The sequence below is a fragment of the Moschus berezovskii genome, chromosome 9, assembly GCF_049115385.1.
Source record: "Moschus berezovskii isolate FMDL1 chromosome 9, NW_MosBer_1.0, whole genome shotgun sequence".
Lineage (NCBI taxonomy): Eukaryota > Metazoa > Chordata > Mammalia > Artiodactyla > Moschidae > Moschus > Moschus berezovskii.
In genome coordinates, this window is record NC_142468.1 from 44,208,440 (window position 1) to 44,234,723 (window position 26,284).

General features: G+C 35.5%; 1 protein-coding gene and 1 pseudogene across 1 annotated transcript in view; both read right to left on the reverse strand.

The window, feature by feature from the left end:
• On the reverse strand, nucleotides 1-803 carry LOC148776441 (large ribosomal subunit protein mL42 pseudogene; annotated as a pseudogene).
• Nucleotides 804-9,030: 8,227 nt separating this feature from the next.
• TRPM7 (transient receptor potential cation channel subfamily M member 7) overlaps nucleotides 9,031-26,284 on the reverse strand; it is a 104,976-nt gene continuing 87,722 nt past the window's right edge. The window contains exons 32-39 of the mRNA XM_055437479.2: nucleotides 23,555-23,605; nucleotides 23,401-23,466; nucleotides 22,500-22,783; nucleotides 22,297-22,379; nucleotides 21,939-22,144; nucleotides 19,069-19,120; nucleotides 18,861-18,967; nucleotides 9,031-10,520 (exon numbers count right to left, since the gene is read on the reverse strand). Of these exons, the coding sequence (XP_055293454.1) occupies nucleotides 10,390-10,520; nucleotides 18,861-18,967; nucleotides 19,069-19,120; nucleotides 21,939-22,144; nucleotides 22,297-22,379; nucleotides 22,500-22,783; nucleotides 23,401-23,466; nucleotides 23,555-23,605 (980 nt within the window). The 3' untranslated portion in view covers nucleotides 9,031-10,389. The remainder of the gene's footprint in view (nucleotides 10,521-18,860; nucleotides 18,968-19,068; nucleotides 19,121-21,938; nucleotides 22,145-22,296; nucleotides 22,380-22,499; nucleotides 22,784-23,400; nucleotides 23,467-23,554; nucleotides 23,606-26,284) is intronic.

Genomic DNA, 26,284 nt, shown 5'->3' on the forward strand with positions numbered 1-26,284 from the left:
TTCCCCAGAGGAGGGTAGGGCAACCCACTTCAGCATTTTTTCCTGGAGAATCCCATGGACAGAGGAGCTTGGCTGGCTACAGTCAACAGGGTTGCAAAGAGTTGGACACAACTGAAGTGACTGAGCACACACACACACGTGCATACCCAATTGTATTTTCTCAAACGGCAAATGAGATTAAGGATAACATTTCCCTTTGGATCCTGAAAACCTCAGTATCGCCTGTCATTTGGAGGATTAGGTTTCCTGCAACGTCTATGATTCTTTCCATGAGGATACTAATGGTGCTTAGTAAAGAACATTTTGCTAAGTTGTTCTATCATGGGTCCTTGCTGAAAGTGTTCCCTTTTTTCTTCTAATTTGGTTTCAGCACTAGATCATGTGTTTCTTCATTATTATGTACAGGATCTGGCTGAGGCATAGGTTTTGTGTGTTTATATGGGATGTTCATGGAAGGGTGATAGCATACTATTATCCTGCCATCAGATATCACAAAATTGTCTACTTTGAAATTATAGTCATCTGGAAGAGAAGACTATGTAGATTTATGACAAACACAATATAAGGTTCCATTTTGAACCGGAAAATAATGTTTCAAGCTAGTTCTGCTTGACATTGCCCATTTTACTGCTGCCACTGCCATGGAATGAAGATGCTTGTCAGGTGATATGAAATGATTTGAAGAGAAACTGTTCTTAAAATCTGCTTCTTGACTACTGCTCACCGCAAGCCTGCCATCTTGCCTCTGAGATTTTTCTTATGTCTTGAGTTAAGCCTGTTAGCAATATAACCTTCCTTCTTAGAACAGCTTTTGTTGCTTCCTATAGATTTTGGGAAGTTGTGTTTTTATTTTTATTTGTCTCAAGATATTTGTTTTCCCCTTCAATTTCTTCATCAACCCATTGGCTTCTTTTTTTGGGACAAGTTGTTTAGTCTCTGTATGCTTTTCCATTTTTCCTTCTCTTGATTTCTAGTATTATACTGGTGTAACTGGAAAAGAATCTTGATATAGTTTCAGTCTTCTTAAACTTACTGCTAATTGTTTTATGGCCTAGAATGTAATCTACTCTGGAGAAAGTTCCACATGTACTTGAAAATAAGGTGTATTCGCTGTTTTGGGGTGGAATACCTTGTACATATCTGTTAAGTTCTTCTAACATGTCATTTAAGGCCAATCTTTCCTTATTGATTTTTTTGACTGGATGATCTATCCATTGATATAAATCAGGTGATAAAGTTCCCTACTGTTACTGTATTACTGTCAATTTCTTTCTTGGTATGTTAACATTTGCTTTGCATACCTAGATGCTACTATATTAAGTGCAGACAGGTGCACATTTACAAATTAACAGCCTCTTCTTGATTGATCCCTTTATCTTTTATTATAGAAAACAGACTTTGTTTTAAAGTCTACTTTGTCTAATTTGAGTACTGCTACCGTAGCTTTTTTTCTTCCTATTTGCATGGAACATTCTTTCCACATCTTCATTTTCAGTCTGTTTTTAGCTCTGAAGTGAGTTTTTTTGTAGGCAGCATACACATGGGTCTTGTTCGGCCTTTTTAAAATCCAATCAGCCACTCTGTGTCTTTTGGAGTGTTTAGTCCATTTAAAGTGATTATTGATAGATAAGTGTTTATTGCCATTTTGTTACTTTTCTGGTTATTTTTATAGTTCTTTTCTTTTTTTAGTCTCTTTTTTGTGGCTTAAGGATTTTTATGTTTGGCTTCCTCTTTTTAATTTTCACATATGTATTTCAGATTTTTGATCTGTGCCTATCATGAATTTCACATATATTGATCTATACCTACTTTTTAAAAACTATGTCATTTCAGTTCACAACATTTTAAAATTCACTCCCTGTCACATTTTGTTTTCAATGTCATAATTTACATCTTTAGGTCTATCCACTTACTGTTTATTGTGCTGTGCTGTGCTTTGTTGTTTCCAACTCCTTGTAACTCCATGGACTATAGCCCACCAGGCTCCTCTGTCCAGGGGATTCCCCAGGCAAGAATACTGGAGTGGGTTGCCATGCCCTCCTCCAGGGGATCTTCCCAACCCAGGGATCAAACTCTGGTCTCCCACATTGCAGGTGGATTCTCTTACCGTCTGAGCCACCAGAGAAGCCCACTATATTGTAGTTACAGTTGATTTTACAGTTTTGTGTTTTGATCTTCATATCAGCTTATTTCATTGGCAGATCCACTGTCTTTATTGTTATTTTCACTTACCACTGAGATTTTTTCTTTCATGTATTTTATTTCTTATTACAGCCTTTTTTCTCTTAAAGAATAATACCCTGTTTACATTTCCTGTAAGGCCAGTTTAGTGATGATGAACTCATTGTTTTTGATTGTCAGGGATATTCTCTCCAAATCTGAATGATAATCTTGCTGGGTAGAGTATCCTAGGTTGTACATTATTTCCTTTCACCACTTTAAATATATCATGCTACTCTCTTCTGGTCTGCAGTGTTTCTGCTGAAGTATCAGTTGATAGCCTTACTGGGGATACCTCAGATCTGACTCTTTTTCTCTTGCTGCCTTTAACATTCTCTTTAATTCCTGCCATCCTGAGTTATGGTATTTCTTGATGTCTCTTTGGGTTCATCTTGTTTGGGAAAGTCTGTGTTTACTGGACCTGGGTATGCTGAGTTTGGAAAGTTTTCAGTCATAATTTCATGAAATACATTTTCTGGCCCTTCCTCTCATTTCTTCTTCTGAGATCCCTATAATGTGAATGTTAGTACACTTGATGTTGTCCCAGAAGTCCCTTTAATTATCATTAAATTTTTGTTTTTCTGTTCTGATTGGGTGATTCCCACTGTTCTATATAATTTCCAGGTCACTTGTGAATTTTTCTGTATCACCTAATCTGCTATTAATGACTTCCAGTGTATAATTTTCATTTCAGCTATTTATTCTTCAGTTCTGATTGGTTCATCCTTTTATATTCTAAGTCTTTGTTGAAGCTCTGAGTTCCTCCATTCTCCTCTTGAGTTCAGTTCAGTTCAGTTGCTCAGTCGTGTCTGACTCTTTGCAACCCCATGAACTGCAGCACACTAAGCTTCCCTGTTCATCACCAAACCTGGAGCCTATTCAAACTCACGTCCATCACGTCAGTGATGCCATCCAACCATCTCATCCTCAGTTCAATGAGCATTTTAATGACCATTTCTTTAAAATACTCTTTATCAGGTAAATTACTCACCTTCATTTCATTAGAGTTTTTTTTCCCCCTGAGATTTTATTTTGCTCTTTTGTTTGGAACATATTCCTTCGAATTCTTTTTGTTTTTCTCTATGAAATCAAACGTTACTTATCCCAGTCTTCCTGGTGTATCCTTGTGTGGGAGTAGCCCTATGCAGTGTGTGTGCCCAGTTGCTTTAGTTGGAGAGCTGGACATGAAGTGAACAGGTGTCACATCTCAGTTGCAACCAATGGCTTTTCCCTAGTTCAGTGGTGGTTGCTGCCATCATGTGGGCAAGTCCATGACCCAAGGAGCCCTGAAGGAGCTGGGCTTCTCCTAGGAGCAATGGAAATCTGCCGGGGGGGGGGGGGGGGGAGGGGAGGGGAATGGCCAGGGCTTGAGGGGAAATGTGGAACATTTCAAAATTTGTGTCATTCTTGGGCAGGAGCCATGCCCTATATCATTTCAACTCTAGAATATGCACTACTGCAGCAGGAATTAGACCTTATTTTTCTGATTTTATCCTTAATATTTTCCAAGAAAACTGTACATTTTCTGAGAATACCATTAAATAACTTGGTTCAAACTCTTCCCTTTGTCTTCATGTTGCTTTGTGTCTCCCAAATACTATAGGACAGGCCAAAAAATTCTTATGTCAATCTGGTGTTTTTTTCCTTTGTATATTTATTTTTGCTTCTTACTTACAGAGTAACCAAAATGCAATTTATTATGTAGTTTTCTCACTTATTTCCTCTCTTCTAATCTTTTAATCTGGAATGCTTTATTAAATAGTCACTATATCTCATTCACTAATCTAGAAGATATTTATTGTAAATCTACTTTGTGCCAGTCGCTGTGCTGGGTATTTAATAGTGAATAAAATACACATTTCACTTTCATATATATAGTTCACCATCTATTAACTACTTATATTTATTCTCTGTGGCTCCAACTCTTCCCACAGAACAGTTATTCTGACTTTTGTACACCTGTACTAGTACATGACCAAGCATTTTTATGGTTATTTTACTTGAATTTTCTTGATGTTTTAGTTTTACACTTGTTTTCTGACTTTCTTTTTCCTATTCTCACTCTTAAAGTCTTAAAGGGTAACCTAAAACGCTTCAAATGTTAAGAGATGAATATGGAAAAAACTTACACACTTTGAGCACATTATACACACACACATACCTTTTAAGCATGTACTGCTATTTTGACTACACTATCAAAAGAATCTGCAAGATAGTAAGTTCCTTTATAAAGAAAAAATCACTCTCAGAATGTTCTTGATTCTCCATCATACCCTCTTCTCTTTCTTGGAACTTCCAAGAAAAAAGGGTAGCACGAACAGACCTATTATTTGAGTACTTTTGTTTGCTGAGTACATGGCTTTCCTGGCTGGCTCAGTTAAAGAATCTGCCTGGTAATGCAGGAGATGCAGGTTTCGTCCCTGTGTTGGGAAGATCTCCTGGAGAAAGAAATAGCAACCAACTCCAGTAACTTGCCTGGAGAACCCCATGGAGCCTGGTTTTCTAGTCTGTGGGGTTGCAGAATCGGACATGACTTACTGACTGACCAGTAGCAGCAGTAACTCACTGAATCTTTACAGTATGGGACAAACACTGTCCGAGAGGCTTGCTCAATCAGCTGGTTAATCATGAAGTAAGCGACAGAGTAAGAATCCAAGTCTATCCAGCTTCATTTTGTGTGCATACACAGTAGCTCCAGAATTGAAAGGGATGTTGTAGGATATATCATACTTCCTTTTTATAGCCAGAGAATATTTTTTTAGATATATCATATTTTATTAATCCACTCATCTAATGGACATGTGCATTGTTTCCACTTTTGGGTTATTATCAGTAACTGCTATGAACATCCGTGTACAAAGTTTTGTGTAGATATTTCCATTTCTATTGAGTATAAACATACACCAAAGATGAAAACTACCTTGTCATATGAGCTGTATTTTTATTGTTGTGTTGTACACAAATCTTTTACCAGATACATTACTTGCAATATTTTTCTCCCACCGTAAGAGTTGTCTTTTCACTGCAGATTGTGTACTTTGAAGCATAAAATTTTAAAAATTTTGATGAATCTCAATTTGTCCATTTTTCTTTCGTTGCCTTTGCTGTTGGGTGTCATATCTAAGAAACGATCATCGAACACAAAGTCACAAAAATTTACCCCTACATTTTTGTCTAAGAGTTTCAAGATTTAGGCTCTGAAGTTTAGGTTTGCAATCCATTTTAAGTTTACTTTTGTATATGATGTGAGGTATGGGTTCAACTTCATTCTTTTGCATGTGGGTAGCTGTTCCAAAACAATTTCATGAAAAGTCTATTCTTCCCTTATCAAACTGCTCTGGCACCTTTGTTGAAAATCAATTAACCACAAATTTCTGGACTCTCAATTCTATTAATCTATATGCCACAATACATTGTCTTCATTTGTCTAGTTTTGAATGAGAAGGAACATTTTAATAGCCTTTTTAGACAGCCATAGATAATCACTGGAGTAGAAAATGGCAAACCACTCCAGTATTCTTGCCTGGAAAACTCCATGGACAGAGGAGGCTGGTGGGCTACAGTCCGTGGGGTTGCAAAGAGTCGGCCATGACTGAACACATGGATATTAATATTTGAAACAATACCAAAATGGACAAATGGTGGTTTCCTAAAGGTCAGCTGCAGTGTAGAATCTGGAATTCTGTAAACTTCTACCCTGCTAGAGTTTTACTCCCTTTTCAACTCATGGACCATTTTGAAATCCATGCAGACAGCATCTGGAAGATATTGATTGTTTTGCAGATAACCAAATGTGGACACATTTCTTTATACACTATAAAAAATAAATTGTTAAATCAGCACTGATTTTATTGGAAAAGTATAGGGATGTTGTCATGCTACCATGTTAAGAGGCAAGTTTTCCAAAACTGCAACTTTCTCTTGAAAGCTCAAATTTTAGTAAGTACTGTGAGTTTTCTACCAAACACTCAAGTGTGAAGAACCCTAGTTTGTCTGTTATTCTTCCAAGCAGACATGTTCAATGAAAAAAGTGACTAGTCCAGTTCGTAACTCACACAATTGCATAACTGCCTTTCTCTAAAACAATCATCACATTTCCTTATGAAGTACTCTGCCTATTTTTCATTTTTCCCCACAGAATATTAAAGGCATGTTTTAAGGTAAAAAATAATTAAAAATTAACTTATTCCTTCATCAGTGACATTTGAAATGAAATGGATTTAAAAAAAAAAACTGGCATGATGGTGAAGACTGTAACAAACAACTAGTTCAGTGTGGTGCTACTTCCTTGATTCATGCTAAGGTAGCAGCATTTTTATCCTTCAGTGATTTTGCAACAACTATACAACTGAACACATTGAAAAAGGCAAATAATAACTTACAGTTATGAAAAGTTTTGACCTTGTAGGCCAAAGAAAGTGTCATGGGGAATGTCAGGGGCTGTGGTCCACACTGAGAACCACTGATCTATTGAAGACATCTAGGCAATGACCAACCAAAAGACAGTAAGACCTGTGTTTCCTAGTGGAAGTACACAATGCCACCAGTGAAGCATTCTTGTCAGAGAATCAATCTTGCATGTGACCAAGTCTCTATACGTAACAACTAGTTTATGGACTAAACAGGAAACATAAAAAGACAACTACGGAAATAATCAACAAAACCTTTTATGTGGGAAACTTTTTAGAAAAGAGCTGGTTCTTTGAAAAATAAACTGGAAAAAAAGTGGAAGCAGAGACCTATATATTAAAATAGGCTTTAAAGACAAATCAAGCAACTGCAATATATGAAGCTTATCTGAGTCCTGATTCAAGCAAATTATTTTTTAAAATTTGTTTTGAGAATGATTACATTCTCTGATATTAAGTAACTGTTAAATTTTTAGATGTGAATATACTATAGTTCTGGTATTTTAGAAACACATACTAAAACATTTAAAGTGAAAGTCAAGTTCCATAATTCAGGACTTCATAGAAATTCCAAGTAAAAAACAGGCAAGTTCTAACTGTGGGTTAGGACAGTGCACTACAGAAAGTACCCTACTAAACGGTGTTGTTTATTGTAAACTAGTATATGTATTGTAACTTTTCTGAAGAGTAATATTATTCTGAAGAATAATAAGAATAACCTCTCCCAGCCCCTCTCATATCCACTAAAGTAGAATCAAGGACCCCAAGAAAAAACTCTGCTTTGAGGAATTCCAATAAACCTAGAAGGAAAACATATTCTAGAGAGAATCAGAACTTTACCTGGGATTTTTTTTCTAAGAAAAAGCTCACAGATCATCTAATGTTGAAAATATTCTGTGGTACTTCTTCAACACGTACTTATTTAATACCTATATTTTGTTTGCTATAAGCTCCAGCAAGGCTCTAAGGGAAATACAAAAATAAGACATCTCTTGGTTGGTAACACAGACAATCTGAGAGAGACACACAGTGGTTGTATAGTTTACTCTAATACGTAATTACTGAGTTATTTATTTAACTACGTGGTAACTGTGACAGATCTGAATATCTGGGTTCCTCAAAGACAGATGCTTTTTGTGAAAACGACCAAGGAAACAATCAGAACAGATATGATAAATGAGGAGGATCACAAAAATCCCTGCTCATAGATACATCTCCTTCCTGCAAATAAATAATGTGATATATCCTATACGTGATAACAGTTATTTATTGGGTCCTCTTGCTTTGACTGCTTAAATACATAAGATTTTATCATTTTGATATATCTTCCTAGAGAAATTTTGATATTGTAGAAAAACATTTAAAAACTCATAATTTTATGGAATGTCTATCACAAAGCATGCAGTATACAAAGTAGGGAGGGGTGTTAAAGGAGTGAAAAATTTTAGGGGTCTCTTTTCCTTTGTGAATTGTAGTCTAATGGGGGTAAAAAGACAGACGGTGACTATGAAAACAACATAGTTCAACTTAAAGGTGGAAAAGGAGGGTAATTTTATATTTTTGTTTACATTTAAAATTGTTTCTATATGTCCCAATACAATCAACATGCATTACTTTTAAAATAATAGTAGCTCGCTTATACCACCACACTGAGGAAGGCATATTATTAGAGAACACTTGCAGAAGATGTTTTATGAAGTAATTTGGTAAAGAGGTGGAGTTCTGTTTTGAGAAGGATGAGACTGAGAAGTATCAAAGAGATGAAAGCAAATGACACTTTTAGACCATAAAGTAATAATGATGAACTTGAGTAATCTGAAAACAACACTTCTTTGGAATGAGAAATGCAGTTTTCAGGTAAACTGTTACTTTCTAGAATTAGTCAAAAAAGTTAATGAATAGATATATTCCAAAAAGTGACTAGGGATTGCAACAGAAATCATCAGTAGTTATTATACCTGAAAGTCAATAAATATACCATGGGGCTGAAGAATGTAGATAAAAGCCTGTTTGGGTTCAAATCCTAGTGCTGCTCCTTACTAAGTATAAGAATCTGAGAAAAGTTACTTAATGCCAGGATAACAGGATAACAATAACACCTATTTCGTAAGATTGTTTTAAGGATTAAATGGGTTAATATATGTCAAGTATTTAGAGTATTATCAGATATATATTAAGTACTAAATAAATGTTCAACTACTGTTATTATGTGGATATTCGGACATAACAAGAAACAGATCCAAAAATGAAGACACAAAGAAATCAAGATCCCTTTAAACACTGTACAGGAGATCAAAAAGTATAGGTGTACAAGATGATTCATTAAAAAACAAACTGATATTCTGAGAAAATTGACACTGAAAATACTATTTTTCAGAATGATTAAACTCAGTAAAACATCTGTAAACAAGAATAAATTTATTTAATTTCTTTTAAAGATTTAATGATATACAAAATGTATATAGTATATTTTTAATACATTTTCTTTCTCCCCCCCTCATCAATATTAAACACTATTTGAACAGCTTATCTCTTTTTGCCTTGTCTGTATCTATGAGATACACTACTGAATACAAATAAGATTTACACTGCTCCCTCCCAAATAAAAATTAAAATTAGTACCTAGGGGGAAAAAAAAAGAAAGAAAAAAAAATTAAAGCACAGAACTTTAGACAGATGAAAAGCTTTTCTTATTGTTGAGCATTCAACAATATCTGGGGCAGTTAAATTACATTTTATTGGCATAAAGTTGCATTGCAATCTCCCAACATCACATAATGATAATCCAATTCAATTTCTTAAGTACCACAAACAATATTCATGTTCAAATGTTCCTACACAATTTTAAATATATGCAAGAATTCATGTTTACATTCTGATTTGATATACTGGTCCATAAAATCTTTTGAGAAGTATGTAACTTCCAAGTTGTCACTATATATATGATAGGAAAAAAGCACTTTAACTTTTCTCTCAAGGTAACTTCTCTTGAACAGTGAGTTAAGTTTTTCCTTTGATATATTTAGGTTATAGCAATCTAACATGGCTTTCTTCTATTTAACAATGACTTGAGAAAACAATGACTTTTAAAAAATTATACTTTTGCACAATTTGGGCTCTATTTAACAAAAAACTGGCTCTATCTTTTAAATAGAAGCCTAACCCTGATTCATAAAGTCCCTCTTAGAAAATGGTTTTCAGCCTGGGCTTCCTACAGAAGCCCTTCCCTGTAGATCTAGAATTATATAACAAGCCTTCTCCTTTCCCATGGCCAACAAGCATCTCGTTGGGCACTAGTGACATTATCACTGAACACACTAAAACACACCGAGGAAGACATCTATCTGACTGCCATTTAACCAAAAGACTGGGTGACTTCATTTCACTAGCTGAATGGCAGTAAACCAGCTGCCAATAAAATCTGCACAGACACCTAACTTTGGTTAATGGTATTGCACCACACAAAGAGAGGGTTATTACCCTCATCAGAACAAAGTCAAATGAAATTCTCTGTTAAAAAGAGCCCTTTAAAAAGTTATAAATACTAATTTTTCTTTACCTTTAAAATTTAACAGCTGCCAGCTGTATCATATAGGGAATTCTTGACTGACTAGTTTAATTGGGCCAAAATAATATTGACCTTTTAACTGTGCTAAATTCAGCACACACTTTTCTGTATTATCAAACAATTTCCTCCTAATGGAAAAGTGACACAGTAACATTTTTGTGAGGTGTAATCAAAACCAATGATTCAGTAATATTATAACATCAGACGAACAGAATTAGTTGATTCTGATTCTTTGGTGGAATTTTCAGGCTGAAGAGTCAAGTCAGAAGGCTCATCCTGAGGAAATATTATTTTATCAGGTGTATAGTCATTCCTCTTCAGATCTATATTCACAACCCCAACAAAAAAAAAGAAAAAAAGAGTCAGTATTGCTTAGAAAAAGAAAATTAAGAACATGTCCTAAATCATTTTCCCTCTAAACATGCCAGATCTATTTTTCACAATATTGTTATAAATTCAAAAGTCATAAGACTTATATGCATAAAAATGAAATCATTCAACAAATAATTATGTTCTGCCTATGAGTTAACTCATGTAAGTATAGAAATGTAGCACTGAACAAGGCAGAAAAGGTCCCTGTTCTAATGGAGCTTATGTTCTTAAGGGTGAAGAAAAACAAACAGAAAAATAACAGAATTATAAGCAGTAACAAGTGCCTTGAAGAAAACAGTGTGAAGAGGTTCAAGTGGGAGGTGGTATATGGTGATTCTTTTAGACAGGGCTGGGCAGAAGAGCTGTAGGAGATAACATACGAGTAAAGACTTGAAGATTGAGAAATACTGAGAATACTCATTGGAAGGACTGATGCTGAATCTGAAGCTCCAGTACTTTGCCCAACTGATACAAACAGCCAACTCACTGGAAAAAGACCCTGATGCTGGGAAAGACTGAAGGCAGAAGGAGAAGTGGGCAACATAGGATGAGATGGTTGGATGGCATCACCAATGCAATGGACGTGAACTTGGGCAAACTCTGGGAGACAGTGAAGGACAGGGAAGCCTGGAGTGCTGCAGTACATATGGTTGCAAAGAGTCAGACGACTTGGCGACTGAACAATAACATCAAATTGAGAAATGACCTATCAAAGTCCCAAGGAGAAGAGTACTCTATGCAGAGAGAAGTTGATTACAGACTATAAAAAGGAAATAGACTTGGTGTGTTCCAAAAATGACAAGCATCATGGCTTGCAAGGAGGGAAAGACTAGGAAAAAATGAAGTCAAGCAACAGTTAATGACCAATAGTTGTCAAACTACAGCCTGTAGGCCAAATCTGGTCTGCCCTGTTTTTGTAAATAGTTTTATTGGAATACAATCATACAAATTTGTTTACAGATTGTCTATGGCCATTTCTGTACTACAATAGGAGAGCTGGGTAGCTGTGACAGAAGTCACATATCCCGCAAAGCCTAAAATACATACTTTTTTTGCTTTTTTTTCCCCTGGCTGCACCATGCAGCATGTGGGATCCTAGTTCCTCAACCAGGGACTGAATCCATGCCCCTTGCATTGGAAGTGTGTGGAGTCTTCACCACTGGACCACCAGGGAAGTCCCTATTTCTTTTGCCTTTTACAGAAAAGTCTGCTGATCTCTGATTCAGGGGACACAAGCAAAGCTAAGTACAGATTACAGTAAAATCCACTGGAAGGTATTAAGCAGTCTTAAGGGATGAATGTAACATAATCAAATTTGTTTAAAATGACCATTCCAATTGTCACATGAAGTCTTCTTAGGGGACAATGGGTAAGAATCTAGGAAACAAAATAGTGGCAATGACAATGAAACGAAATTGATAAATTCTAGGGAGATTTCAGAATTTGAGCAGACAGAATTTGATAGATTGGTTATGAAAAGTGAGAGAAAAAAGGAACTGGCTAGCTTTTAGGTTTTGAGCCTGACCAACTTGGTAACCATTAATGAGACAAGGAAGTAGAGTTTTGTGGGAAGGGAAATGAAAGTCAAGAATTCTGAAGTGAACATGTTACTTGAATCTGGAGCCTGTTATACAGAGTGAAGTATATCAGAAAGAGAAAAACACATAGCGGATACACATGGAATCTAGAAAAATGGCACTGATGAACTTATTTGCAAGGCAGGAACAGAGACACAGACAGACAACGGACTTGTGGACGCAGCAGGGGAAGGAGACGGTGGGATGAATTGAAAAAGTAGCACTGACATATATACACTACCGTGTATAAAACAGATAGCTAGTGGGAAGCTGCTATATAACACAGGGAGCTCAGCTCAGTGCTCTGTGGCAACCAAGAAGGATGGGATCAGGGAGAGGTGGGAGGAAGGCTCAAAAGGGAAAGGATATATGTATACTTTTGGCTAATTCACGTTGTTGTATGGCAGAAAACAACACAACATTGTTAAGCAATTATCCTCCCATTAAAAAAAAAAAAGGTAATTCAAGTAACAGTGAAAGAAAGGGAATATAGAAACAGGAGCTCAGCAAAAAAGTTAGTTTTCACGTAAATTTGGTATTAATAGCATGGGAACAGCATATATAGCTATGGGATAGGATGAACTTGACATTACAGACACATATGACAATGGTTGCAGAATTGAACAATTTAACGGAGTAGTATCAAATTTATACTTTAAGCCATAGTTGTCCATAAACCCAACTACATTTATTTCCATATAAAACCGAACTTACACTCACAGTTAGGCAAATATACTCCAATTAAAAAGAGGTAACTAACACTCAGAATATAAACTGTTAATTTTAATTTCAGCAACAGTCTATTTCAATGATCCAAATACATACTTACTACAGTATGAACAATTTTTGATAAACTTTAAATTCAAGACTTTGCATTAGGCCTTAAGGAATGCAAATTAATTTGCAGCTGAACTGTACACAAAGAACAATGGACAGAAACATAATTATAATTCAATTCACAACTGTAGTGTTAACTAATGGTGTAACCATGGGCAAATCATGTAAACTTTTATTTTATGTTCTGCAAAACAATGGATTTGGACTGGATTGCTTTTAATGTCCCTATCAAGCTATGAAATCCTGCTTATAATGATAATTTAAAAAACAGATATGCTATTAAAAATTGCATTGTATCAAAAACCAAATAAAAACTGTATTTGGGCTGCCTGTTAAATTCACCACTGTATGTCCACTTCTGGTTAAAATAGACAAGCATATTCCATTCTTTCTTTCTTTCACTGATTATAACCTTTTACATGATATATAAAGCAACTACCTGAGACTTCTGAAAAGTGATAGCAGATATACAGGAAGGAAAATCTGAACTTGAAGAATGATCTATATGGTGGTGAATTTCCTGTTTTTGGTTTTTTTTTCCATCTCTTATTTTTAGGCTTAGACTTGAAGATAGCTCAATCATAGAAACGTACAGTGAATGTGGACAAAAAAGCTCCAACACTTTCCAGCCTGAGGATAAGGAAGGAGGACCTGTGGGATGGAAAATGTTGAGGGGAATGCTCTTTTTAATTTTTCTTTTTGCTCTTCTGCCCTTTACCTAAGACAAGCCGTAGTTAAGAAGAGGCATTCCTACAGTGGTAGAAGCAGGGAAAGCACCCACAACTCCAAGAGAAAAAAACCTCTCTGACCAGAAGAACTGAGAATAGGTACCTACCTCTATGATCCAAAAAGTATTACTGCCAGCACCAGAAATGGACTAAACTACAGAAAGTGTATGATAGCACTGGGAGGCCAAAATCCTGGCTTTCTAGTCAGCGTACCAAAAAAAGAAAAAAAGAGGCCCTCGGGAATCACAAAGTATGGAAGAAATCATGGAGAAGAGGAAAATGGAGAGACACCCTCGACTTATGCTTGATACCCCCTGAGTGGCACATATGTAGAAAGACAGCGTGGCATAGGCTTTGAGAATTAAACTATGGTGCAGACCTTTGTTCATGTTCCATACTTGACCCTGTTTGACACACATCAGAGAAAGCTGATAATGCAAAGGTTTTAAAAACCAAACCGACATTGGACTCACAGTCACACAAAAGACAGACTATGATTTGAATTTAACTGAAATGGTTGCATAATAATACCAAAAATCTCAAGAGGATTCAACAATTCAAAATTCTTTAAGGATTTTTAATAAGATCTCAAATCTCATAATATTCTAGATATCCTGGACATATTCTAAACTAGAGATACAAATAACAGAAACATTTAAAAGATTCTCAAGAAAAAGACAACCAAGAGATGCCAATCCCAAGATAACCCAGATAGAAGATTTAAAGACTTCAGCTACTGTTATAACCATACTCCATGATGTAGGACAAAAGACTTGAAATGAAAGGAAAACAAGTTTTCAGAAGAGAAATAGTCAGCACAAAAAGAACCAAAAGGAAATTATAGTTCTGAAAAATGTAAGTGAAATAAAAAATTCAGTGCAAAGCTTAATAGCAGAATAAAGAAAGAATGAGGAGTCAGTGAATGTGTACATTGATCAGTAGAAATTATCTAATCTGAACAAAAGAGAAAAATTAATTTTTAAGTTAGTCCCCATAGTCACAAGTTCCTGGGTGACAATTATCAAAAGGTCCAACATTCTTTTTATGAGAGTCCAGGAACAGATGAAAAGGTTGATGCAGAACACATATTTGATGAACTAATAACTCCCCAAATTTGACACAAGCCATCAATTTGCAAACTTAAGACTGTTGTTGTTGTTGGTCACTCCGTCATGCCCGACTCTTTGTGACCCCATGGACTGCAACCCACCAGGCACCTTTGTCCACGAGACTTTCCAGGCAAGGATACTGGAGTGGGTTGCCATTTCCTTCTCCAGGGGATCTTCCCAACCCAGGGATCGAACCTAGGTCTCCTGCACTGCAGGCAGATTCTTTACCGAGTGAGCTACAAGGGAAGCCCCAAAACTTAAGATTAGTAAAGCTGAAACAAGATAAACTCAGAGAAAGTTACAACTAGACATAAAATCAAACTGTCAAACTGCTCAAAACCAAAAATAAACAATAAATCTTGAAATGAGATACATTATAATGATACATCATGTAAAAAGGAAGAATAACTCAAATGACTGTGGAGTTTTCATCAGAAATTATAGAGGCCAGAAGACAGCAGAACATTTTTTAAGTGCTGACAGAATAAGCGTCAACCTAAAATTCCAGATCCAGTGAAAATACCCTTCAGGAATGAAAGCAATATACATTCTTAGGTAAGGGAAACTATGAGCAACCACTAAAAAAAGAACAACAAAAAACATAAGAAGAGAATACTAAAATAAAAGGGAGGGGGAACAACAACAAAACAAACCAGAGACGTCAATCAGAAAACAATAAAACAGCAGATAAAAACCTAACCATACCAATAATTACAGTAAAAGAGTCTGAAACAGCAATGAAAAGATAGAAATTGTTAGATTTAAGAAAAACAGATTAAACCTAGGAACTAACTACTTTACACTGTCTATAAGAAAAATCACTTTAAAAATAGTTAATATATACAGGAAAAAATAATAGGAAAAGATATCTGATGGAACCGCCAATCAAAAGCTATGCTAATATCAGACAAAGTAGACTTTAGAACAAGGGAAATTACCATAACATTACATAATGATAAAAATTAAATCACCAAGCAGTCTTAACTTCTTGGTAAATCAGTGTATACCTAAGAGCAAAATATATGCAGGAAAAACTGAGAAAACTGAAAGAAAAGAAGACAAATTCACAATTGGAGACCTCCTTTCTAAGTAATAAAGTAAGTAGAAAATCAGCAAGGATATAAAAAAGCAGTACAATACTATCAAAAAACTTTCTTTCATTAACATTAATCAAATACTTTATCCAACAAAAGAATATTCTCTTGAAGTATAACATTCATTCACTAGAGACAGTATCTTTATAAGATTTAAAATTTTTCTTTAAATTGAATTCATACAAAGAATGTTCTCTTATCATAATGGAATTAAGCAAGAAATCAGTTTACCAGGAAAAATTACAAACATTTGAGAACTAAAAAAGACATTTGTAAATAATCTACAGGTCAAAGAGGAAATCTCAAGGGAAATAAGCTATATTTAAAAAATTAAAAACAAAAATAATACATATCCCTCTGTATTTTTTAACACAAAATTTATGAAATGCAGCTAACACAATGCGTACAGGAAAATCTATAGCACTAAAATGTTTTGTTAGGAAAAAAGTCTCAATAATCTAAATTTTTACCCCAACTAGAGAAAAAACAAACTAAACCCAGAGCAAGCAGAAAAATGGAAATAATAGAGAAAAAAAAAAATCAAAGAAACTGACAACAGATAATAGAATAAAACAATGAAAACAAAAACTTGTTCTTTTAAAGTACCAATAACACGGATACACTTTAGCCAGATTGAAAACAAAAAGCATACGATACCATAATGTGAAAGAGAGGATTCACCAGAATCACCACAGACATTTTAAAAAATTGTATCATTAACACTATGCCCATAAATTTGCCAATTTAAATCAAATAAAGTCAAATACTGTACAATCTCATTTATACATGGAAGCTGACAGGAAGAGATGACTTGTGGTTACCAGAGGTGGAGGGTGACGTGAGGGAGAACTGGAAGCAGGCGGTCATTAGGTACAAACTTTCAGTTACACAATAAATGAGCACTAGGGGGACGGGGGAGCCTAGTGGGCTTCCGTCTATGGGGTCACACAGAGTTGGACACGACTGAAGTGACTTAGCAGCAGCAGCAGGGATATAATGTAGAATACCATGACTATAACACTGATACACGATACATAGGAAACTTGTTAAGAGAGTAAATAAATACCAAGAGTCACCACGAGGAAGAATATTTTCATTTATTTCTATTCTATGTATATGAAAAGATGAATGCTAGCTGAATCTATTGTGGTAAAATCACTTCATAGTTTATGTAAATCAAACCACCATGCTGTATGCCTTAAACTTACACAGGTGTATTATTAACTATTTCTCAAAACAAATAAAATGGATCAATCCCCTGAAAGACACAAACTATTAAAACTCACTCAAAATACTAGTATCTATCTAAAAAAAATAAACTCTTAAGTTAAAAAGTATCTGATGAAGAAAACTTCAGACAGATGGTTTTGCTAGATAATTCCATCAAACATTTGAAGTGGGGATAGTATCAATTCTATACAATCTATTCCCCAAAACAGAAGAGGTGTAAATAATTCCAACTTATTTTTAAGGTATTATCTGAAAACAAAACAAGACAGACAGTACAAGGGGGAAAAAAAAATCTCATAGATCAACATTCTTCATGAACATAGATATAAAAATCATCAACAAAACATTAGAAAATTGAATCCATATACAATCTGAAAACACAAATGAACACACACAAAAATAACATATCAAGATGAAGTGGAGTTTTTCCTGGGAATACAAGACTGGCTCAACATTAAAAGACAATCAGTAGAATTCAATGTAACAGTAACCAATTAAAGAAGAAAAACCAAATGATCAAACCAAAAATATAGATGCAGAAAAAACATCTGACTAATTCAATGTCCATTTAGGATAAGCATCTTCAAGAAATAAGGTACGAAAGAGGATGTCTACTCCCACTATTCATACTGAACACTGTACTAGAATTCCTGGCCAGTGAAAAAAGTCAAGAAAAATAAATAAAAGGCATACAAATTGCAAAGGAGGTAACAAAACTGTCTCTACCGTCTATACAGAATTTACAAACAAAAAACAAAAACTAAACCAAATCAAAAAGCCTAAAACTAAGTGAGTTTAGCAAGAATGCAGGATACAAGGTCAATATACAAAAATAAATAATTTCTGAATCTGTTAACATGAACAAATAAAAAAATTACAGACAGTAGTAGTAACATGCTTACTATGTGCCTGGCACTGTTCCAGAAGTACTTCACAAATACCAACTCATTTAAACCTCAAACAAAAAACTACAAGCCTCTAAGATGCAGATATTCTTTGAGGACCTGGAGTCTGGCTCCCAGGTCCAAGTTCTTCATTATTACATTACTGGTCATAATGAGAGGAACTTTCAGAAATACAGGTCCAGGGCAAGTGCCAAGCACCTGTAATTTTGGAAAAGTTCCACAGGGGATGATGATGCATACTAAAGAGTGAGAACCACTGGTCTGTGAAACAACTTACAATTCAATAATAACTTGTAATTCTCAAGTATAAAGATGAAATTACTATCATGAGAAACTGTATCTGCAATTCCTTTTTTCTGTTTCATGAAATACTCTTTTCCCAACTCTTCTCCAGGCCAACTTGAAAGTCTATGCATCCTTCAGTTTTAGGCAAATCTGTTGGTTCCATAGGTAGCATTCCTTGACCTTTAAGTTTGTGTTAAGTGATCTGTTTACCTGGTCTCTTTTTTCTCCTTGATATTTATGATAGTCCTATAATTCTCCGTTAATCTTTTAGTATTTAAGATTTGACTAAACTCCACTGAGAGCAGGGACCATGTTTGCCTCATTCACTATCATATCATCAAAATCTAACACAATTTCTAGCATCCACCAGACACATAATAAATATATATCAAGAGAATGAACTCTGTATTTCTGTAAGTAATGAAAGAAAGCTCAAATTCATTTATGTTTCTGGCCTTATGAAGTTCTGCAGTAACTAACTCTGCTAACAATTTATATACTTTACACTGATTAAGAAAACGCTTACCTGGAAGTTTAAGTTTTCTACAGCAAGAATTACAGTGATGTTTTGCTCTGAAGTTTTTTATCGCATCTTCTCCTAGATTTGCTGGGCCAAAAACCATATCACAGGATCTGTGGAATTGGTAGTTAAAAGAAAAAGTAAGTTGATACAAACAGAAATGTAGAGTTTGAAATTATAAAAAGATCTTCATGAAATTACTAAAACTTATTACCTCTTTTCTTCTGCCTTTATCACAGATGGGTCAGTCAAACTTTCACCCACACCTTTATATGTATATACAAAGAAGACAATTCATATTATGTAATTGATATAAAATACTGATATATACATAATAAAAAGGTCACAGGAGATTCTACAGTATCATCAACCATTACACAATGTTAAGCTATTCAAAAGAGTATAGTTTTTCTCTTTTGACCTCAACATTGCACTAGCAACAAGTACAGTTCCTGCAACATGAACAACAGTTAAATGTCAGAGTTGGTAGGTAGACAACAAAAGTTCCTGATTACACCAGTTTCTGATGCAACAAGGCCAAGGTTGCAAGTAAATATCTCCTTATTTACAATTTGCCCTTGTTTCACCTTAGTTAGCAAAAAACAATTAAGTACATGAAGGCAAGATCTATAAGCCATTTTAAAAGTATCCCAGATTTTTAAAAATCACAGACTAACATATGAATACACCAGGCTCAAAAAAGATTCAGATTATATAAAGAATAAGATTGTGAACATTTTTCTTCACCTCCAGTCCTCTCCAGAGGTGTTAAAAGTGAGATTAAATCTCTTCAGTCTTACCTATTCATTCACATAAAGAAAGAATAACTACTGATACTTGAACAATCATAAAATATTTTACCCATTAGAATGAAATCTAATAAAATGGTTAGAATTTCACAACAGAAAAATCTAGAATTAAAATATGATACTAATTTCTTCTCAGATTAGCAAAGATATTCCATACTGAACAGATGAAGAAATGGGCACAGTGATGAGTGCTTGCATAGTGCTGAGTATGAATTCCTACAACCTTTTGGAAAAGTTAATATGGCAGGCACTCTTAAAATTGCACTCTCTAAACCTAAAAAATAGGGTAACTGTGTGACAATAGAGGATTTAAATCATGCTATGCTTTCATACCACAACTGTTAAAAGGAAAGACTCAAATTTATCAGTAATAACCCAGAAGATGTTTATCATACTGTTAGGTAGGAAAAAACACAAGTGAAATACAAACACATACTCATACACACACACATATATATAGCATGATTCTAGTTGGAGAAAATTTACAACACAAAATGATTAAAGGAAAAAAATTCGTGAATTTGTCTTCACAAAAGTACAGAAACAGTAAAGATGGAAGCATTCTGTTCTTTATACATTTCTATGTTGTTCGTAGTAATTATCTAAAATATTTTTCTTTAAAAATGGCTCCATAACATTAATTTTATAGAGAACATCAAAATTACCCTGCTTAGTAAAAGTAACTGCCATCTTTTTCTTTTTTTCTCTAACTTTAAAACTTCTTAACTAATATTTATAGTTTGGCCTCACTTCCTAGGCACACTTGAAAATGGACTGGCCCATCTAATAAAACATATCAGAGTTTTCACTATATACACACCACTTAATCATTTATGTAAAATGAAATACTGAAAAAACAACAGCTATTTTTATACATTTTTCTTTCTTGAGTTGGTATTGAAATAGCAAATGTTGGCTTGTCAATAAATCTTTTGTAATTATATCTACATAATGAAAGAAGTCATCAAGTGATAAACGTTCTGAACAATTGTTCTTAGGTGACTTGAATTCTGATCTGTGTTAACAGTTGAAACTAAAACTACTCTTTAGGAAAAAAGCAAATCACTGCTCTTTCCAGCCATAGTTTCTTCTTTTTTTTAACATATATGAAAGAATCTGTCTACAAAGAGGCTACAATCAGTTTTTCCCTTCTAGTATACATGCTGCTCCACCAACCAAGTGCTGGAATCTATTCCTTACCTCTTAAATCTGATCTGTCCTTAGAGCTTACCTTGACCAGTAAAATGTGGCAGAAGGGATCTGGGCCCATTCTGGGCCTAACATAAGAATTTCTGCTTTCTTTCTGGAGAAGCCAGCTGTCATATAAAAAGTCTAATTACCCCAAACTACCATGCAAGGAAATCCAACCAGTCCATTCTAAAAGAGATCAATTCTGGGTGTTCATTGGAAGGACTGATGCTAAAGCTGAAACTCCAATACTTTGGCCACCTCATGCGACAAGTTGACTCACTGGAAAAGAGTCTGATGCTAGGAGGGATTGGGGGTAGGAGGAGACGGGGACGGCAGAGAATGAGATGGCTGGATGGCATCACCGACTCGATGGACATGAGTTTGAGTGAACTCCGGGAGTTGGTGATGGACAGGGAGGCCTGGCGTGCTGTGATTCATGGAGTCGCAAAGAGTCGGACACGACTAAGTGACTGAACTGAACTGAACCACGCTATAAGAAAAGTCCAAGCTAGTGAGCCATGTAGAGAAATCACTGGGTGGAGAACTGAGGAATTCAGCTGTCTTAAACAGAGACTTAAAACATTTGGCTCCAGTCAAGCTGTCCAAACTAGTATCCAGCCATTCAAATTCTCCAAGGGGACAGCAGAGATAATCCAGCCCCAAATTCTTGAACCAAAAAAGTGAAAGGATTTTTTTTTTAAATCCACTAAATATTTGGGTAGTTCAGTTGACAGTAATAGATAGCATGAACTCCAGAAACAATAAAGATTACTTATTATTGTTTTAAAGAAACAATCTGTATACTTTTAAACACTAAGGCTATAGATCTATGAGTAAAATAGAGGATTTCACATGTTTTTGCTCATTAAAACATCTGCATTGCCTAGATAAAAACAATTAAGATAGCCAGACCCTATTCTTCAGGGCCCTGATAGCTATATACTATGGCCGTTACTGACTCACTTTTTTAACAGCTTTTACTGACCTAAGATTTTACATATCTATGGATAAGCAGATTTCTGTATATTCAATAGATGAGAACCTAATGCATAATTTCCTTTCAGCAATATTTTAATAAATTTACCTTGTAAATCAAGTACCAGTAACTCCCCTCTTGTATATTCATAAGTCCAGTGGCTAAAGGCCAGCATAATCTCTTCCAGTGTATTAGTTGGAATAATCTCATCACCATTATTGTTGTTGTATTTTCTAAATTCTCCAGTCATACATTCTTCCACAGCAAACCACTGTCCTGCTGAATGGCAATACAGCAGGAAAACTTCAAGGAACCTTATGAGAAAGTTATAGATATTACTAGTAGTTTTGTTAATAAAATTCTAATCAATCTTTAAAATGGGTAAATAATGAAATTTAGCATCCATAATGAAGGTCAAAAGAGAATGCTATCCACTAAAAGATCTCAGAAATTTATAAAGATTTACCTTGGAGAATATGGTATGGATTTGGGTTTCATTTGGTTGAAGGCAAATGTGAGTTTTTGTGCTGCTCTCTGTTGTTGAATTTCCTACAGAACAGAAAAGAAACCCTTGTTCAACATTGACATTAAGACCTTATTAATTATACTTTAGCAGTGAAAACAAGAAGCTCAAACAATGCTTCACTGTAAGGATTCACCAGCACTTACTCTAAGACAGAGATGCAGAACTGTATCTTCTTTATAAATACTTGACCATGTGTTAACCACTTCAGGAAGAAAAGATTTGATAATATAAAGATGTCCTGATTTGAGGATATCATGCTCTGACCAAGTACACTGTACTTTGACAGCTCTTCGTAAACCTCCTCCCATCTCCTCTTTACTTAAAAATTCTATTTTGGCACAGAGGCCCAGCTGTGACCAAGAAGACATGCTATTATTCAGTATGTTGGGAGAACTCTCTTCCAAGCGATACACTGTGACAGGCTCACCTGCAAGATGAATGGACACATTTTAAGGTCAAAATATGACTCTAAAAAGTATGGAGCAAAAATTGTCAGGTATCTTTGGTTAAGATTAAGTAAGGAATAGAAGATGAGATGGACCAGATTGTAGTTTTATAAAAGAAGTTTAAGGACAAGAAATATTCAGAAACCAAGATCTAATATCTCTAAATTCACATGTATTTGGTAATGATAAGCATTTTTGAAATCACAAACATTTTGGAGAAAAATTTTTAGAAAGTAACTGGACTTCTAAGCATTTGTAAGCTAAACTTTCAGACAGGAGGTTAGATCTGTTCCACAAATCCTGTGATATCAATTTATCAGTGCTTTCATTACTAAACTATGATCAAGAGCTTTTCTGAATTAAAATACACATCTGCTTCTGGATATGTCAGAAATAAAGAAAAATCAATACTTCTGATGCCTTCGTCTATTTAAATATACCTGACTCTTATAATCAGGCTGATTAAAACTTACATGAAGTTAACACTTCTTAATGCAATTTCTCCTTTTTCTGTCACCACCTATGTTCTATATTACAGTTTAAACCCACATATTAATTAAGGGTTTATTTCTCCTTTTATTTTACTTCTTGGTTTTACCTCTTGGAGGCACAGGTGTAAATGGAATACTCTGGGATAACCTCATCAAGTTATTTCTTTCCACAGCTGCATAAAAAAATGAGAGAGAAATAATGAAATCCCCCAAAGCTCAAAGCATTACTAAATTTTGTTTTTAATATTCATTATTACTAACCTGAGTAATAGTAATTTGTATCCATAACTGGCTTAAATGGAGAAGCGAGACCTAAAACAGCAAATAAACAAATGAGACCCTTTTAAAAATAATACAGCATAAACTTTTGCTCAGGCATTCTCATTTAATCATTCCAAGCTGTCTGCAGGGAAGCTCTCTGCAATAAAAAAAGTGATAAATTATGTTGTTCATTACCATATTTTATTATGCCAGATAAGGCAGATTAGTGATAACTGTGCACAGAAAAAGCATATGACAGTTCACACTCTCCTGTCATAAACTACATTCTTCCCTTACTCCCTACTCAAAACGAGAAGTGTCAGATCTTCCGGGTGTGGAGACATAGCCCTGTAACCATTTTAGCAGGTTGACCATGAGCAAATGTGAAATGTAACAAAAAAACCGCTTCCTCCATCTCTAGATATATTTGAGGACTTCAATTTTTTTTTAAATTTTATTTCTTTATTGAAGTACAGTTGATTTACAATGTTGTGCTAATTTCTGTGAGGACTTCACTTAACTGTAGTGAGAAAGATGGAGACCACATTGAACCTACCACGTGTTAAGCTTCTAGAAATTTCTAGAATATAAGTGCAAGAATAGGTTCTTTTTTATTTACATTCTTACAGGAGAAGGAAGTCAGTTAACAGTTATAACACTGTGTGATAAATTGTATAAAATATAGTGTGTGTATGCATATTCTCATACACACAGAGTATAGGACTGTAGAGGAGAGGTACCAAATGTCTCCTGGTTGAAGAAAGGTTGAAGAATGTCTCAGAGAAAAGGAAAAGCGAGTAGTTTGGAAGGTGTGGCATGGTCAGGGCAACATTTGCTATACTTGAGAAAAGAAACCTGTTTAATATGAATAGAACAGTGGTTTTCAACACGATCTACCTATTTATTTAGCTACATACCTACCTACCAATCCATATATCAGAATCACCTGTGTGGCTTTTCAAACATAGAGTTACGCAGATCTCACTCCAAAATATTCTAACTCTTCAGGTATGTGTCGTCATACAAATGATTTGGATTTATAACCAAGTATCTGGATATGCAACCAAGATCTTACATTAATGAGCAAAAGTACAGGCACACCAGTAGGAAGTAAAGCTACAGAAGCAGGGAATACCAAATTGTTAAAAGCCAAAAATGCAACATTAAGAAAAGACACTGGGGGCTTCCCTAGTGGCTCAGTGGTAAAGAATTTGCTTGCCAATGCAGGAGACATGGGTACTCTGATCTGGGAAGATCCCACAAGCCACGGAGAATTTAAGTCAGTATGCCACAACTACTGAGCTGAGTTCTAGAGTCCAGAAATTGCAACTACTGAGCTTACATGCTGCAACCACTGAAGCCCACACATCCTAAAGCCTGTGCTCCACAACAAGAGAAGCCACCATGATGAGAAGCTCATGCACCACAATTAGAGAGCAGCCCCTGCTCTCTACAACTAGAGGAAAGCCCACACAGCAACAAAGACCCAGCACAGTCAAAAATAAATAAAACTTTTAAAATACTTTAAAAATGAGAAGATGCTGATTTTATCCAATAATAGTATAAAAATGCAATGGAGAAGGCAATGGCAAGCCACTCCAGTACTCTTGCCTAGAAAATCGCATGGACAGAGGAGCCTGGTAGGCTGCAGTCCATGGGGTCGCTACTAGTCGGAGACGACTAAGCGACTTCACTTTCACTTTTCACCTTCACTCATTGGAGAGGGAAATGGCAACCCACTCCAGTGTCCTTGCCTGGAGAATCCCAGGGACAGTGGAGCCTGGTCGGCTGCCGTCTATGGGGTCGCACAGAGTCGGACACGACTGAAGCGACTTAGCAGCAGCAGCAGCAGCAGAGTAGTGACAAGATCAGATCTTTTTAAAAGAATCATTTTGGTGGTAGAAAAGAAAAGACACTGGAAAGGAGCCCAAACTGGCACAATCACTTTGAAACCCTATTTGGCAGTAACTACTGAATATGACTTTGACTGTGTGGATCACAATAAACTGTGGAACATTCTGAAAGAGATGGGAATACCAGAACACCCGACCTGCCTCTTGAGAAACCTGTATGTAGGTCAGGAAGCAACAGTTAGAACTGGACATGGAACAACAGACTGGTTCCAAATAGGAAAAGGAGTACGTCAAGGTTGTATACTGTCACCCTGTTTATTTAACTTATATGCAGAGTACATCATGAGGAACGCTGGGCTGGAAGAAGCACAAGCTGGAATCAAGATTGCTGGAAGAAATATCAATAACCTCAGATATGCAGATGACAGAAAGTGAAGAGGAACTCAAAGGCCTCTTGATGAAAGTGAAAGAGGAGAGTGAAAAGGTTGGCTTGAAGCTCAACATTCAGAAAACAAAGATCATGGCATCTGGTCCCATCACTTCATGGGAAATAGATGGGGAAACAGTGGAAACAGTGTCAGACTTTATTTTGGGGGGCTCCAAAATCACTGCAGATGCTGATTGTAGCCAGGAAATTAAAAGACGCTTACTCCTTGGAAGGAAAGTTATGACCAACCTAGATAGCATATTAAAAAGCAGAGACATTACTTTGCCAACCAAGGTCCGTCTAGTCAAGGCTATGGTTTTTCCTGTGGTCATGTATGGATGTGAGAGTTGGACTGTGAAGAAAGCTGATCGTCGAAGAATTGATGCTTTTGAACTGGGGTGCTGGAGAAGACTCTTGAGAGTCCCTTGGACTGCAAGGAGACCCAACCAG